We start from the raw sequence: 15,576 nt of genomic DNA, 5'->3' as shown, positions 1-15,576 counted from the left end.
TGTCTTTGTGACCATGGTGACAGATTTAACTGCTGTTTAGACTGGTTATTTATTTATTGTTTGTTTGTTTGAGATAGGCCTCATGTAGCTCACACTGGCTTTGAACTTGCTACACATAGCCAAGTGTGTGTCTTTAATCCCAACACTCAAGGGGCAGACACAATTGTATCTTTGTGTTTGAGGTAGCCTAGTCTACTCAGTACATTCCGGGCCAGCCAGAGCTGTACAGTCTAAGATAAGAACAAAATAAAAAAAAACCTTCTAACCCTCAAGATGAGGCTGGCATCTGGGATTACTTCTTTGTGGTCTCATCACATGTGAGTGGTGTTTTGCCTGACGTATGTCTGTGTACCACTTAAATTCTGGCCCATGGAAGCCAGAAGCGGGTGTCGGAGCCCTTGGAGTTACAGATGGTTGTGAGCCACTGCGTGGGTGCTGGGGATCCTGGGTGAGTTCTCTGCAAGGGCAGTGTTCTTAATCACTGAGCCACCCCAGCCGCAAATGCTCAACCTCTCTGCTCTCAGACTCACAGACCCGGCAACCTCCCTGGGGCTTGCAGGAACTGTCCAGCCTGTTCTAGCCAGCTTGAGTCCTCTTGGTTCTGGACTTTTGAGCCGAGCTGGATCCGGCAAGTACACACACGGAAGCTCCTCCCAGCCATGTTTCGAATTGGCATGGTTTTCTCTAATGGGATGACCCTGGCTAAAGAGATTAACAACGGCACTGTGGATCCCACTTCTAATCCGCAGTGTTCGGGCTGTCCCTCCTGGGCTGGGAAGGACGCTGCAGAAACGGCGGCCTAGACTAGCTCCTGCTGCCATTACTGAGTTAACGAGGATTCTAGGCTAGGGAGGCCCCAAGATGGGCAACTCCCAGCTGCTTGGGCCCATGGTGCTCTTCCTAAGGCCCTAAGTGGTCTAGCCCCTGACCTCAGTAGGGTTAGGAGTGGAAGCTGAACTGTGGGAGGCTGCCTGGACCCCACTTGGTAAGCATGGCGCTGCTCAAAGTCAAGTTTGACCAGAAGAAGCGGGTCAAGTTGGCCCAGGGGCTCTGGCTTATGAACTGGCTGTCTGTGTTGGCCGGCATCGTCCTCTTCAGCCTGGGGCTGTTCCTGAAGATTGAGCTCCGCAAGAGAAGCGAAGTGATGAATAACTCCGAAAGCCACTTTGTCCCCAATTCCCTGATAGGGGTGGGGGTGTTGTCCTGTGTCCTCAATTCTCTGGCTGGCAAGATCTGCTACGACGCTCTGGACCCCGCCAAGTACGCCAAGTGGAAGCCCTGGCTGAAGCCGTACCTGGCCGTCTGTGTCCTCTTCAACGCCATCCTTTTCCTCGTGGCTCTTTGCTGCTTCCTGCTGCGGGGCTCCCTGGAGACCACCCTGGCTTACGGGCTCAAGAACGGGATGAAGTACTACCGGGACACGGACACCCCAGGGAGATGCTTCATGAAGAAGACCATCGACATGCTTCAGATTGAGTTCAGGTGCTGCGGCAACAATGGCTTCCGGGACTGGTTTGAGATTCAGTGGATCAGTAACCGCTACCTGGACTTTTCCTCCAAGGAAGTCAAAGAGTGAGTAGCCGCCGTTCCAGGGTGGGAGACCCAGGGTTTGATTGTCCAGCCTGCCCAGTGCATGCATTTTCCTCTCTGTTGGGTATTTGATCTGATCGGGGTTTTGAGGTGTGTGGGGAAGGGGGGCCAGGGCGTTATGCTGGACCATGTGAAGTTGCCAGCATCTGGGCCCTCTGGCCCTTAACGATGGCAGCTTCATCTGGCTCAGCCTCGCGTCTGGCCGAGGTGGGGAAAGGTGTAGAGACGCTTAGGTGAGCTGGAGTTCCCAGGAGGAGAGCCGTAATGTGGAGTGCTTCACACAATAAGAACGGGCCTTCAGAGCTCACATGGACTCAGATATATCTTGGTACTTATCCTGGCCCATCAAATTTCCTGGTTTGCACCTTGGTTTACCAAGGTTTCAGCACTTAAAAAGGTCAAAGTGTCAGCAAAGAGTCTGTCCTTGGATATGGCAGAATTTGAGGTAAGCCATCCTCCTGTGACGTTCAGGGGGCAGAAGGCAATCAGCTTTGGACTGTACTTTGTTCTCAACTGCTCTGTGACTTCAGGCAGGTTGCACACCCATCTTTCAAGGGAAGATACTGGAATATGTGATTTGTCTATGTCTGGTATATAGCAGGGGCTAATTAAATGCCTGCTTGTTCTGTCTTTCTCTCTTCCTTTTTATTTTGAGTCAGGGTCTTACTATGTAGTTTGGCTGCCTGGAACTTCTTACGTAGACTAGGCTGGGCTTGAACTTGGAGAGATACTTCTATTTTTGCCTTTCAAGTGCATGTGAACCATGCCCAGTGCGTTTTATCTGTGTGCATGTGTACAGTGTGGCACAGTGCACGTGCAGAGGGCAGGGGCAACTTCAGGGAGCCGGGTCTTTCTCTCTGCTGTGGACCTGGCATTCATACTCTGGTTGTCAGGTATGGTGAGCGTATGGTGAGCATATGGTGAGCGTATGGTGAGCGTGGCAGGTGCTTTTATCCACAGAGCTCTTTAGCACATCAGTTTTCCAGAATATTCTTGTCATGTGTGAAAATGAAGTCCTGTGGTTGAGTAGGGGGTGCTGGTGAGAACAGGCCTTGGCCTTAGCTCTGGCTGCTCTTCCCTGTGGATGCTCTCTAGGGAGGGGGCATGATTTGCAACACCCTGGCTGACATTCCAGGGCAGTGCCTCATCCAGGTGCCCTTTCCTCTGAGTAACTCTGACAAATCTCAGGGTGTACTGAACTGGTGGGTACCTAGCAGTGGAATGCGCTTGAAGCCCCGAGGTTCCTGGGCTACTGATAGCTTAGACCAGGCTTCACTCCTCAGGTGGAAGGAAGCCCCAGTGAAGGTCACTGCTTGAGATGTTGTTTTCTCTGTGAAAGGAGATTATAGCCACAAATCCCCAGCCAAGGAGAGGATTGTGACCAGCTCTGCCCTTTCTAGATGACAGGTCTGTGGGGGACAGGAGAGGAGGGCATGATTTGCATAAGCCGCCTCCGGAGGATGTGTAGCCAGGGGCCAAGCAGAACTCTTGGGGCTATGAGAGGCCAATGTAAAACCAGATGAATAAGGCTTCCATTTATCTCTTTCTCGTTTCTTTCTTTTCTTTTTTCTAATGTGCTCTCTGAATGGAAACTGCCTGAATGTTTCATGTGTGTAAATTGTTTTGAGCAGATCCACTCCCTCCCCTCTAACCCCAATCCCCAATATTATGTGTTCTTTCCTCCCAATTTTATGTGTTCTTTCTCTGTGTGTGTGTCTCTCTCCTCTCTCTTAATTAAGTGAAGTCCAGTTAGAGCGAAGGTGTCTGGCCATCTGCCGGAGTGTGGATAGTTTTTCAGGGCCCACCTCCCTGAAGAAAACTGACCCTCCCTCCCCGAGTGGCCATCAGTGCTAATGGCTCCTTAGTTAGAGCTGGGAATTCCTGGCCACTTCCCCATCCATGCTGGGCTCTTTCCGGCTTGATTTTGTGCAGATCTTACGCCTGTGGTCAACAGCTGCTACCATCTCGTGTGCAGCTGCGCTGCTGCTCCTGGAAAGCACGTTTATCTGTACCGTGCATTGGCTCGCGAACGCTCTGCCCGCTCTCCCGAGATGACACCTGCACATTGGGAGGAGGGCTGTGATACAGGCGACACATTTGGGGCCGAACAGTCCCGCATTCCCTGCCCATTGGCCACTTGTGAGCCTCGGTGTTGGTCATCAACAGCTGTAAAAAGAAGTGTCTCTGGTAGAGAGTGACAGCGTTGTGGGCGGTGTAATAAGTCAGTAGGAGCTGTTTAGTACTGTGGCCATTTAGCTCAGCAACAGTAAGTCCGCTAGGGAACCTTCCCTCTCCCACTTAGTGCCAGGGATCAGCGTGATGCAGGGCCTTGGGCACGCTAAGCAAGTGCTTGACCACGGGCCCACCTTCTCAACACCTGCCCATTTGCCTCCCTGCCTCCCTCCTCCTTTCTTCCCTCCCTCCCTCCTTCCCTTCACCAGGAGGCAGGTGCTGTCCTTTCAGCTGCCCCCCTCCCTCCAGCTGGCCTGGAACTCACAGAGATCTTCCTGTCTCTGCTTCCCAAGGGCTGGGATTAAAGATGTGTGCCACCACTGCCCGGTGGGATGCAATTATCTTAATTCCATTGTCCTGGAAAAAAAAAATTCCCTATTGTACACACAGAAAATATCATTGGCAATGGTAGGAGGCATGGCAGTAGAAGACCAGCAGGGCGTGGCGGCGCACTCCGGAGTATCCCAGCAGAGGCAGGCAGATCTCCGAGTTCAAGGCCAGCCTGGTCTACAGATGAGTTCTAGGACAGCCAGGGGTACAAAGACAAAGAGAAACCCTGTCTTGAAAAACCAAATAAATAATTAAAAAAAAAACAGAAAATATAAAAGACATTCAAGAAAGATTCTCATCCATAATTGACAGGTGGCTTTACATTTTCTACATTTTAGTCTAGAATTGTTCACATTTTCTTTTATTTTCACTTTTGTTTTGAGACAAGGTTTCTCTGTAGCTTTGGAGCCTGTCCTGTAACTCACTCTGTACACCAGGCTGGCCTTGAACTCACAGAGATCTGCCTGCCTCTGCCTCCTGAGTGCTGGGATTAAAGGCGTGCGCCACTGCTGCCCGGCTCTTGATCTTTTTTAACTGCTGCATACTATTCCCTGAAGAAGGACACACTCAGGCAGGCTCCTAGCTGCTCTCATCCCTGTTGCTGTAACCAGAGCAGGTCTCTTTCAGCCCTTTGCCCTTGTCTGTTCTCTTAGCGCCCCATGGCCAAGTTTGGCTTTTCTGCATAAAGCTGGTCTTAAGATACAACTGTATCAGAAGGCAGAGGCAGGTAGGTCTCTGAGTTTGAGGCCAACATGGTCTACAGAATGAGTTCCAGGACAGTTAGTGCTATACAGAGAAACCCTGTCTCGATAAACAAACAAACAAACGATACAACTGTGGGAATGAGACATCTCTAAGGACCTCATACCATAGTGGGATAGCCTGTGCTACCTTGGGCAGAGCTAGCAGGGGATAGCCCACCCTCACTTCCCACAGGCAACCAGTGTGGAGATCTTCCAGAGTCACATTTGCCTGAGACTACGGTGTTGGGTCCCAAAGGAAGAATCGAGTTTAGCACAGGGAGGAAGGGCCAAGCTCAAGGTGGGACTTTGCTGGGCCCTCTTAGTCCCCCATCTGGAGTATCACCTTGTTCACTTAGGGGCTGCCCTCCTTCCAAGCACAGACAGGGCCCCACTCACCCCACTCGCCTCCTAAGACAGTCAGGGGGCACCGAGCTCCTTAGGTGAGCTGGCTACTTACATCATCTGCTTCCCAGGCTGTGGAAGTACTCTGCCTGGGGGTAACTGGGTCTCGTAGGGTCTTAAGGGGAAGCCTGTCCTCTAGGCTAGCCCCCCACAGCCAAGGTATATCTAGCCTTGTCAAGGCATCCTGCAGACTCTCCTGGAAAACGTGTAATTTGGTGGGTGAATTGATAAATCCATAGGGAAAGACACGAAAGTAGGCAGAGAGGGTCACAGGCATCCCGCACATTGTGACTTCACCCTACTCGGTGCGCAGAGGGACAGCCGGGGAAGGGGCCATTCCCTTGACTTCTGAACTTTGGTAACCTACCTAAAAAGCTAGCATCTAGGACACTTTGGTGGAGAGTTGATCCCAGTTTAGGGCACAGGCTACAGCCAGGACTTAGAGTGCACTTTCTTTTCCTCCCGCCCACTTCCTCCCTCCTCTCTGGTACCTGATGCATGAGGCATGCTGTCTGTCGAGGGGCACCCTGTTAGGGGGACATGGCCACACCCTGTGGACACCAGTAGGGTATCTTGCTTACTGAAGCTTAGGAAGGGGCAGCGGGGCGATGAGGACACTCCAGAGTCTCTGCTGGCCTTGACCCCAAGACTGTCAACCTGACCCTCGCTTCAGATGCACAGAGAGCAGGTGTGCTGGCTTCATTCCAGCTGGGGACATCTGGGGACATCTGGGGTGGTGTGGGGTGTGGTGGTGTGGGGTGTAGGGTGTGGTGGTGTGTGGTGTGTGGTGTGGTGGTATGGTGGTGTGGTGTGTGGTGGTGTGTGGTGTGGTGTGGTGTGTGGTGGTGTGTGGTGTGGTGTGGGGTGTGCGGTGGGGTGTGGTGGTGTGAGGTGTGGTGTAGGGTGGTGTGGTGTGGGGTGGGGTGGTGTAGGGTGTGGGGTGGTGTGTGCGGTGTGGTGTGGGGTGGGGTGGTGGGGTGCGGTGTGGGGGTGTGGTATAGGGTGTGGTGTGAGGTGTGGTGGTGTGGTGTTTTGTGGGGTGTGGTGTGGGGTGGTGTGGAGTGTGGTATGGTATGGTGCAGTGTGGGGTGGTGTGGAGTGTGGTGTGGTATGGTGCAGTGTGGTGTGGGGTGGTGTGGTATGGTGCAGTGTGGGGTGGTGTGGTGGTGTGTGGGGTGGTGTGTGGTGGTGTGTGGTGTGGTGTGGTGTGGGGTGGTGTGTGGTGGTGTGTGGTGTGGTGTGGGGTGAGGTGCTGTGGGGTGCTGTGGGGTGGTGTGATATGGTGCAGTGTGGGGTGCTGTGGGGTGATGGTGTGGGGTGTGGGGTGGGGTGGGGTGGAGTGTGGTGTGGTATGGTGCAGTGTGGGGTGGGGTGGTGTGGAGTGTGGTGTGGTATGGTGCAATGTGAAGTGGGGTGCTGTGGGGTGCTGTGGGGTGGTGTGGTGCGGTGTGGGATGGGGTGTGGTGGTATGTGGTGTGGTGTGGTGTGGTGGTGTGGGGTGTGGTGGGGTGTGGGGTGTGGTGGGGTGGTGTGGTATGGTGCAGTGTGGTGTGGTGTGGGGTGTGGTGGGGTGCGGGGTGTAGTGTGGGGTGGTTGATGGCGCGAGGCAATGGTTCCTGAGATAGAGTAGGTAGACGATCACATTTTCTTCCATTTTTGTTTTTTAGAGACAGGGCTTCTCTGTAGCTTTGAAGTCTGTCCTGGAACTCGCTCTGCTCTGTAGACCAGGCTGGCCTTGAACTCACAGAGATCCACCTGCCTTTCCTCCCCAAGTGCTGGGATCAAAAGCGCATGCTGGCCACCATCACCATCTGTTTCTTTCATATTTAAGTCTCCCCAGGTAGAAGCCCCCAGACGTGGGCTGGGCTGGAACTCAGATGCTGGAATGTGTACCTAGCATGGTGGGAAGCCTTGGGTTCCTTTCCCGGCTCCACATAAACTGGCTGTGGTTGCTCATGCCTGTAATCTTAGCACTTGGGAAGAAAAGATGAAAATCAGAAATTCAAAGTCATCCTCAGATATTTGGCAAGGTCAAGACCAGCCAGCCTAGGGTAGAGGCCTCCGCTCCCTGGGAAACAGGCAGATTCCAGGCCAATAGGGAAGTCAGTGGGTAACTGCTGTGGGTTGTTGTTAATTTACCCGTGTGGTTTTAGATGAGACACTGTCCTGCCCAGAACCCCACTTCCTCTTCTCCAGAACATTCCGGTGGTTTCCAAGGTCCTCTTCAAAGGCCTGAGGTGGAGAGCAGCCAAGGCAGCAGTGCGTTGCTTGTGTTACCTGTGAGGAATGGGCTCCTGCCACCTCACACAGGCCCAGGAAGGCCTGGCCTCACAGTGACAGGTGGCCCTGAGATCTGTTCTGTGCCATACCCACACTGTCCCTGGTGACACTAGAAATGGCTTCAGAGAATATATGTGCTTGGAGAGAGGGCTCAAGGGGTAGCCTGCAAGTCAGAAGCGGGATGAACGGCACCTCAGTGTGGACGCCCTCAGGTTAGAGTAAAGTCCGTTGACAGTCCGGGGTGTTTGAAGGGAGGAATCACCCCAGAGATTAAATTGTGCTCAGGGTCCCCTGGCCTTCAGGAGGGAAAGGGTGCAGAGATGGGGACCTCTGCCGGCCTCAGCCTTAGGAGCACTGGTCTGACCCTCATTTCAGATATCCTTGGGGCGTACTTGAGGCAAGTGTTCAGGCTTCACCCCAACCTCAGGGACATCTGAAGGCCCTGCCAACACCCCTCCAACCTGTCTTCCTGCCCTACCGAGGGCACCCCAACCAGCACTGGCCCAGCACCACACAGGCCAGGCACTGAACTCAATGCTGTCCCATGCACAATGGCGCCGGCAGGCAGACGGCTCCTGCGGCAGCCCGGGATTATACAGCCCTTGTCTCCCCCATGGCAGCGAGCCTTGCTCTGCAGCTGCCCTCAAAGGTCAAGCATGGCAGCCACTGACTCACAAGCGACCGTGTCCCCGGGAGGTCCTCTGGTCTGTTCGTTTCAAAGCCTATAGAGGCTTCCCAGGTGCTCAGGATGGCTCGTGCTTAGCCTCTGCCCAGTGAGGCGCCATTTGTGTGCTTAGCATTTCCTGTGCACCATGCCCTCTTTAAGCACGCGATCCTCATGTGGGGGAGCCCATTTCGCAGCTGAGGAAGCTGAGGTAGGCCAGGATTAAGGAATTTAAGGGATGAAATGGGTCTGTGAAGGGCAGAAGTCCAAGTCAGTGGTCCCCTCTTCCCCGCCTCATGCCCTCGCCACCTAGCACATCTATTCTTTAGGCAGTGCACCCTGCCCATGAATAGATGTCAGGGCTGAAGGACGTGGAGGGGTGGGAGTGTGTCATAACTCAGGCCAACGTGTGCAGTCTTTCCACAGTCCTAACCCGTGCAGGTGGAAAGCGGCAAGCATCTTGCGGAAACGGCCCCACAGCTGTGTCTACACACAAGGGGGCTCAGCTTCTCTTGGAAAGAGAAAAATGTAAATTCAGACAAGTTGAAGGTTGCGAGTGAGATGGTGTATCAACTGAGGGGGGCAGGCAAACTAGCTCCCCCAAGTTGTCCTCTGACCTCTATGTGGCGCCGTGATACATGCGTGTGCCCACGGTAATAAATGTGAGAGGACCATGTCCTCTCAAGGAAGATAACGATGAAGTCCCTTAAAACAAAGCAAAACTCAAGACTCCAAGGTGCTAGTTTTCATCCACTGCCTCTGCAGGGAGCAAAGCTTGGACTGGGAGGGGCAGGTTATCTCCCCTGACTGGCTGGACACAGCCTCTCAAGGGAGGAGGATGATGTGGGGGGGCAGGATCACCCATAGACACAGGGCACTTCTACAGATTCTCCATCTGTATTCTACACAAACAAACATATGAACCATATGATCCATGCCCACATCAGGCTGCCACAGATATAGCTTACTGAAACAAGAAAGCAAAGCAAAATAAATTCCAGAACATTCTCCATTGGCAGATGTGAAAAGACGCCTAAGACTAATATGTAAAGCTATCACGTGAATTTTCCATTTCAAAAAACAATTATTAATTGTTATTATTATTACTGGTGTGTGTGTTGTGTGCCTGTAGGCATGCGTGCCTGTGGAGGTCAGAAGACAGCCTATGGAACTGTTTTCTCCTGCTACTGTGTGATCCTAGTGACGAGAATCGGGTATCAAGCTTGGCAAGCCCCTTTACCCACGGAGCCATCTTGCCAGCCCCCATGTGGACTCTGAGAGATGAGGGTGCTAAGGCAGGCTTGATTTATTTTATGTGTATGAGTTCGTGTGCTCATGCATCTGTGGACACGAGGACGCATGGGTGTGTGGAGGGCCGAGGGTGACCTTAGGTATCCTCAGGTGCTGGTCAAGCAGGTTACACTGGCTAGCCAGTGACTCCAGGAATCCATCTATTTGGTCCCCCAAAGCCCAAGCCATCAGGGCAGCAGATGGAATTCGGGTCCTTCTGCCTGCACGGCCAAGCACTTCACCAATCTGAGCTGTCTCTTTAGCCTTGATCTATGTATGCATCTTTGGAGACAGTCTTACGTAACCTGAGCTGGCCCTGAATGCACTAGGTAGCCAAGGATGACCTTAAACTCCTAATCCTCCTGTCTGCACCTCCCAAGGGCTGGGACTACAGGGGCCCCACGGTGCCCAGCCAGCACACACACACCACAGTGTGCTGCTGCTGGAGGAATTTCGTCACCCCTGGTCAGGTGGCACGGGTAGCCTGCGGGGCTGCGAAGGAATCACCGTGAAGATTCCTTTTGGATTTTGGATCCCTGCGAAGGCACAGCATACCCTAAAGAAACCAACACAGACACACAGAGTGGCTGCGAGCCTCGCTTGGCAGTACGGGGAGTCGAGAATTCAGTCTTGTCTTTCAAAGCGGGTAGGAAGGTCCCACTGCTGTGAGGTTAGAGGTGGGAGCTGCGTCTGTCCCCAGTCTTCATGTCCTGCCTCTGCACAGGTCCCAGGCCAGAGCAGGCCTTCTGGAAACATCTTTCTAGAAAGGACCTTGCTCACGAATGGCCTGTGAAGGGGAAGATGGCTGGTGAAGGGGTGAGGGGTTAAATTCTAACAGGAGCAGCGGTCACCTCAACCCTAGGTCCTTAATTCCTACTGGCCTGGAGTGGATCCAAGAAGTCCCTGCAAGCTGGGGGCCTGCCTGGCAACATAGGGTGACTGGGTACATTGCTGTGTTCCCTCTGCCTCCATCTTATGGGCCATGCACTCCAGGAGGGCAGGGATGGGGGCAGTGTTCACTGCTCTGTCTCTAGCTCCAGCAGAGAGGCTGCTATGTGGTGGGTGCTGGTGGGCTGTGTAGGACTGAGGAAGTGGTTCTCAGTGGCCGGGAGGCCCGACACCGTGAGATGTCCTGAACCAGGCTGCTTCTCTTCCAGTCGCATCAAGAGCAACGTGGATGGGCGATACCTGGTGGACGGCGTCCCTTTCAGCTGCTGCAACCCCAGCTCACCACGGCCCTGCATCCAGTACCAGCTTACCAACAACTCGGCACACTACAGCTATGACCACCAAACCGAGGAGCTCAACCTCTGGCTGCAGGGCTGCAGGGCCGCCCTGCTGAGTTACTACAGCAGCCTCATGAACTCCATGGGTGTGGTCACACTCCTGGTCTGGCTCTTTGAGGTAGGCCACAGAGGACAGGGAGAGGGAGCCTGCCTGCCTTGGTTGTACATGGTGAAGCCAGACCCGGGGAGCAAAGCTTCAGGGTCTCATGTAATCTAGGCTGGTCTTGAACTTGATACATAGCCAAGGCTAGCTCTGAATTCCTTATCCTCTTGGCACTGCCTCCCAAGTGCCAGGAATGGTGTCCATCACTATGTCTGACTTCTTTTTATTGTTGAGACAGAGTCTTACTATGTTGCCCATGCTGGTCTTGAACTTACTATCTCCTGCCTCAGCCTCCCCGCTAAAGCTGGGACCATAGGATGTGCCACCATGCCTGGCATCATTGCTTACAAAATTATTTAGGTAAAACCAACATAAAATTAAACTTTTCTTTTTTATTTTACTTTCTTTTTCTTTTCTTTCTTTTTCTTTTTCTTCTTTTTTCTTCTCTTTTTGTTTTCAAGACAGGGTTTCTCTGTATCTTTGGAGCCTGTCCTGAAACTAGTTCTTGTAGACCAGGCTGGCTTTGAACTCACAGAGATCTGCCTGCCTCTGCCTCTTGAGATTCAGGGCATGTGTCACCACTGTCCGGCTCTTTTTTTTTCTTTCTGATATAGGGTCTTTCTCTATATAGCCCAGACTATTCTGGAACTTTCCATGTAGACCAGGCTGGCCTCAAACTCAGAGGTCAGCTTGCTCCTGCCTACTAAGTGCTGGGATTAAGGTAGTGCGCTACCGCGCCCTGCAAAAATCAAGCCATTTAGTGTATTGATAATAACGCCTGTCTGCCACCTCAATCTAGTTCTAAAACACTTCATAGCCCCCCAAGAAAACTCTCAGCACCCCAAGTCCACGGCAGTTATCCATCTCTGTGCTGCGTTGGGCCCTTGCACTATGCAACATTTTATGTTTGGCTTTTCTCTTAGATCGACTTGGGGTTCCTCTGTTTCCACTTTTTGTTCTAAGGTCTTAGATGATTATAGTGATGTCACATGGGGACAGCGGCATACCTCTGGGGACATAAACAGTGTTGTCACCGGGCCCTTCAGTCAATAGGGTCTGCGTGGACTTGACTTGTGCTTCGCGTGTTGTTGTGTGTAATGTTGGTCTAACTGTCACCCGCAACACACCCTCTTTCGGAAGCTCTGGAGCTTGAAACTCAACAACCCCGCCCCATCCCTTCCCTTGTCTAGTTCCTCCTTGGAAGGGAATTTGCCAACTCCCAGCATGGGAGCTGTTCCGGGTGCTGATTCGGCCACAAGGTACTCAGGTGTGACTCAGGTGTGACTCAGGGTGCCTGCACAGAGCAATTCTTGCCCCAGAAAACCCAGGCTCCAACATCCAAATGTATCAAGACAGAAACATTAACTGAGACAGTTTCCTTCTATCAGAGACAGTTCCTTGAATCTCTCACGTAGTCCACGGACGTGGACAAGGGGGTATCTACCTAGGTCTAAACCATATGTGAAATGACATTGTGGCTGAACCACATGCAAAGGCTTTTGATGTCGAGGCAAAGACAGCACCTCATGGCCATTTATTAGCTGATGATGCTTTGAGGTAGTCTTGGGAATGAATGGCTTGAGGGGAGCAGTCTACCCCCAGGGTGACAGTCAGCACCGTTTAAATCCATGACGAGATGCCTGTCCTTGAAGACTGTAGAGGAGCACCTGGTCTCCTAAGTCACTGCTCACAGGGACTGGTTCACTGGGAACAGGGAATCTGAACACCCCAACTTCTAGTGAGCAGAGCTGCCATAGACCCTGGGCTGCCAGAGCTGCTGGCAGAGCTGTGACCTTGGCCATGACCTCGCATCACAGGTCAGGAGATGAGCAAACGTCCACGGTGCAGCTCCTTCAGCAGGAGTTTGTCACGGTGCAGCAGGTTGCTCTCAGGAGGAGGGCACTTTTCCCATTGTAGAACATGTTAGTAAGCTTTCAACATACAGCAGTCCCTAAGATTGGCCAGTCACTATGATTAGATGCTCTACAGTTAAATTCTCCCCAGTGCACCCACTGGCAGATGTTCGGTGAGGTGCTGACCCACCCTGTGTGGTCTAGGGCTGGGGCGCTGGATGAGTCAGGTGTATGGGGTAGGGGGACAGTCCGACTCCTAGGGGCAGCCTGGAGCTGCACAGGGCACTTGAATCTGCATAGAGGCAGACAGTGAATGGGATACAAAAGAGAGAGAGGAGAGAGAGAGAGAGAGAGAGAGAGAGAGAGAGAGAGAGAGAGAGAGAAGCTGTCAAGCCAGTCACTGACCAGCAGACACACACAGGACCCAGCCATCCATGGGAGGCGGTAGCCATCACTGAAATCTGGAAGCCAGAAGGTACAGCCATTGTCTCCTAGTCTCCCAGTCAGGCAAGTACAAGGCTGGGCTGCCAATCGACTGCCAATCCAGGTGCTTTTGGCTCTAGGCTCTGCCATAGTGGGTGCTAATGCAGATATGCAAGCAGCTGGTGACAAACATCTGTTCATCACCACATGAATGACAATAAGAGAAGACCCCACACTGCAGGGGTTGCAGACAAGGAGGTAACTTTAATTTTTTTTTCAGATTTATTTTGTGTGTGTGTGTTGTCTGCATGCATGTCTGTGCATTGTGTGCATGCATGTCTGTGCATTGTGTGCATGCATGTCTGTGCATTGTGTGCATGCATGCTGCCAGTGGAGGTCAGAAGATGGGGTCGGATCCCCTGGAAGTGGATTACAGATGGTTATGAGCTGCTTTGTGAGTGCAGGGAACCAAGCCTGGATCCTCAGAACGAGCAAGTGCTCTTGACTGCTTAGTCTCTTCCAGTATCTGAAAGGACTTCTTTTGTTTGGTTGGTTTTTTGAGACAGGATCTCTCTACACAGTCCTGACTGTTCTGGAGTTCTTTAGTAGGACCAGGCTGGCCTTGAACTCACAGAGATACATCAGCCTCTGCCTCCCCAGTGCTGGGATTAAAGGTGTGAGTTACTGACCCTGACCTAGGAGTAACTTTTTAAAAAATTATATTTGTTTTTTGTTTGTATTTTGTGTGTGGATGTTTGAGCATGTGTGCCATGGCACACTTGTGGAGCTCAGAGGACATCCTGTGGTAGCTAGTTGTCTCCTTTCACTATGGGGAACTCAGGTTGATTCTTGGCAGCAAATGTCTACCTGTCAAGCCACCTTGGTTGCTAAACCAGGAGATGACTTTGTGCCCCTATCCATGAAGCTGCTGATATTCTTATGGGCCAAGAAACACACTGTGAAAGGGTGGGAGGGCTGGTGTGTCCAGCAAGGTGGAGGCAGGAAGAAGGGGAGGGAGAGGGGAGGCAGGGCACTCACTCATGGTTGGCTCTGGATTAACAGGCAACTGTGGAGAGCCATGATGATCTAGGCAAAGAATATTACATGTTCTAACAGCTTCAGGGAGTGGGTGGGATAGGGCGCTGGAGAGGGAGGCCAGGGTGGGATGGATTCAGTCTTTACCAACCCAGGTTTGGTGCCACCATCAGTGTTAGTGCGGCACCTGGGGAGGCGTGTGTTGCTGGTGCTCACATTTTCCTAACAGCCCAACCCTTAGCTATGCCCCATGTCTGCTCTAAGTCTTGGCTCTCCCCATCAGGTGAGCATTACTGCTGGACTCCGCTACCTGCACACGGCGCTGGAAAATGTGTCGAACCCCGAGGACCCCGAGTGCGAGAGTGAGGGCTGGCTGCTGGAGAAGAGTGTGCCCGAGACCTGGAAGGCCTTTGTGGAGAGCTGTAAGAAGCTAGGCAAGAGCAATCAGGTGGAGGTAGAAGGCGCAGACGCAGGCCAGGCCCCAGAGGCTGGCTGATGGCTTGGGGTCTCTCCCTTCCTCAACACTTAGCGGACTCCAGGAAATGTGGATACCCCCTTGTCCAGCTGAAAGCCCAAATTTCCCAAGAAAGCCGGGCACCGACTGACTCTTCTTGACAGCGGGCTTTGAAGTTCAGGGTCCTGAGGGCATGCGACAGGCATTTGTGAAATGGCTGCATCCAAATGCGAGTGAGTGAACCCTCCTCAGTGGACATGCGGTCTCACGGGCCGATGGCCCACAGGTGACTGGCCACACCAAGGCCCCTGCCCCGGTAGTGTCTGCCTCTTTTCAGTTCCAAGTTCTGCATCTGAATCATCAATCACTTAATCCATAAACACAAGGGTGAAAAACCTAAGGGCCATGTTGTCTTTTCTTAATGACAGGGCTAACAGTCACCGTTTGCTTATGGTAGATAATGGGGGAGGGGCAATGGACCCCCCCCCCCCAAGAGGGTTACCTCCACATAGGATTCAGGGATGGTGAAGAAGTGGGGGTCTCCTTCTCTTTAGCCTCACTAACTCCAGCTTGAACCATGGGCTGCTGGCATATCCCAGTATGCCCTTCACTCACAAAGTGCTGGGGGAGCCACCGCCTGCAGCTAAGAAAGAACAGAGTGAGCTTGCTGTCCTTCTGTGGAAGAGGGGGAACAACCAAACGAGGGTCCACTTGGGGACTAGGCCTTACCCCCTGGTGGGCTTGGGGACATGGGCTCAGGTGGCCAGGACAGTCCTGTGGACTGTACTGTCAATAGGAGGGTAAGAGCCTCTGGAAACTTCTGTTTCTCTCCACACAGTCCTGTGGGAGTGCTGGAGACAGGTTTTCTTCCCACACTAGATTACCTGTGGA

General features: G+C 52.7%; 1 protein-coding gene across 1 annotated transcript; it reads left to right on the top strand.

The window, feature by feature from the left end:
• Positions 1 to 991: 991 nt before the first annotated feature.
• On the top strand, positions 992 to 15,042 carry Prph2 (peripherin 2). The gene is made up of 3 exons (XM_048445184.3): positions 992 to 1,572; positions 10,689 to 10,935; positions 14,515 to 15,042. The coding sequence occupies exons 1-3, from the start codon at positions 992 to 994 to the stop codon at positions 14,725 to 14,727; spliced, it is 1,041 nt and encodes a 346-aa protein (XP_048301141.2). The 3' UTR covers positions 14,728 to 15,042.
• Positions 15,043 to 15,576: the final 534 nt, after the last annotated feature.

Source organism: Myodes glareolus, chromosome 18, assembly GCF_982192425.1.
Source record: "Myodes glareolus chromosome 18, mMyoGla1.1, whole genome shotgun sequence".
Lineage (NCBI taxonomy): Eukaryota > Metazoa > Chordata > Mammalia > Rodentia > Cricetidae > Myodes > Myodes glareolus.
Note: the sequence above shows the minus strand (reverse complement) of the source record. Positions and strands in the feature narration are given on the sequence as shown.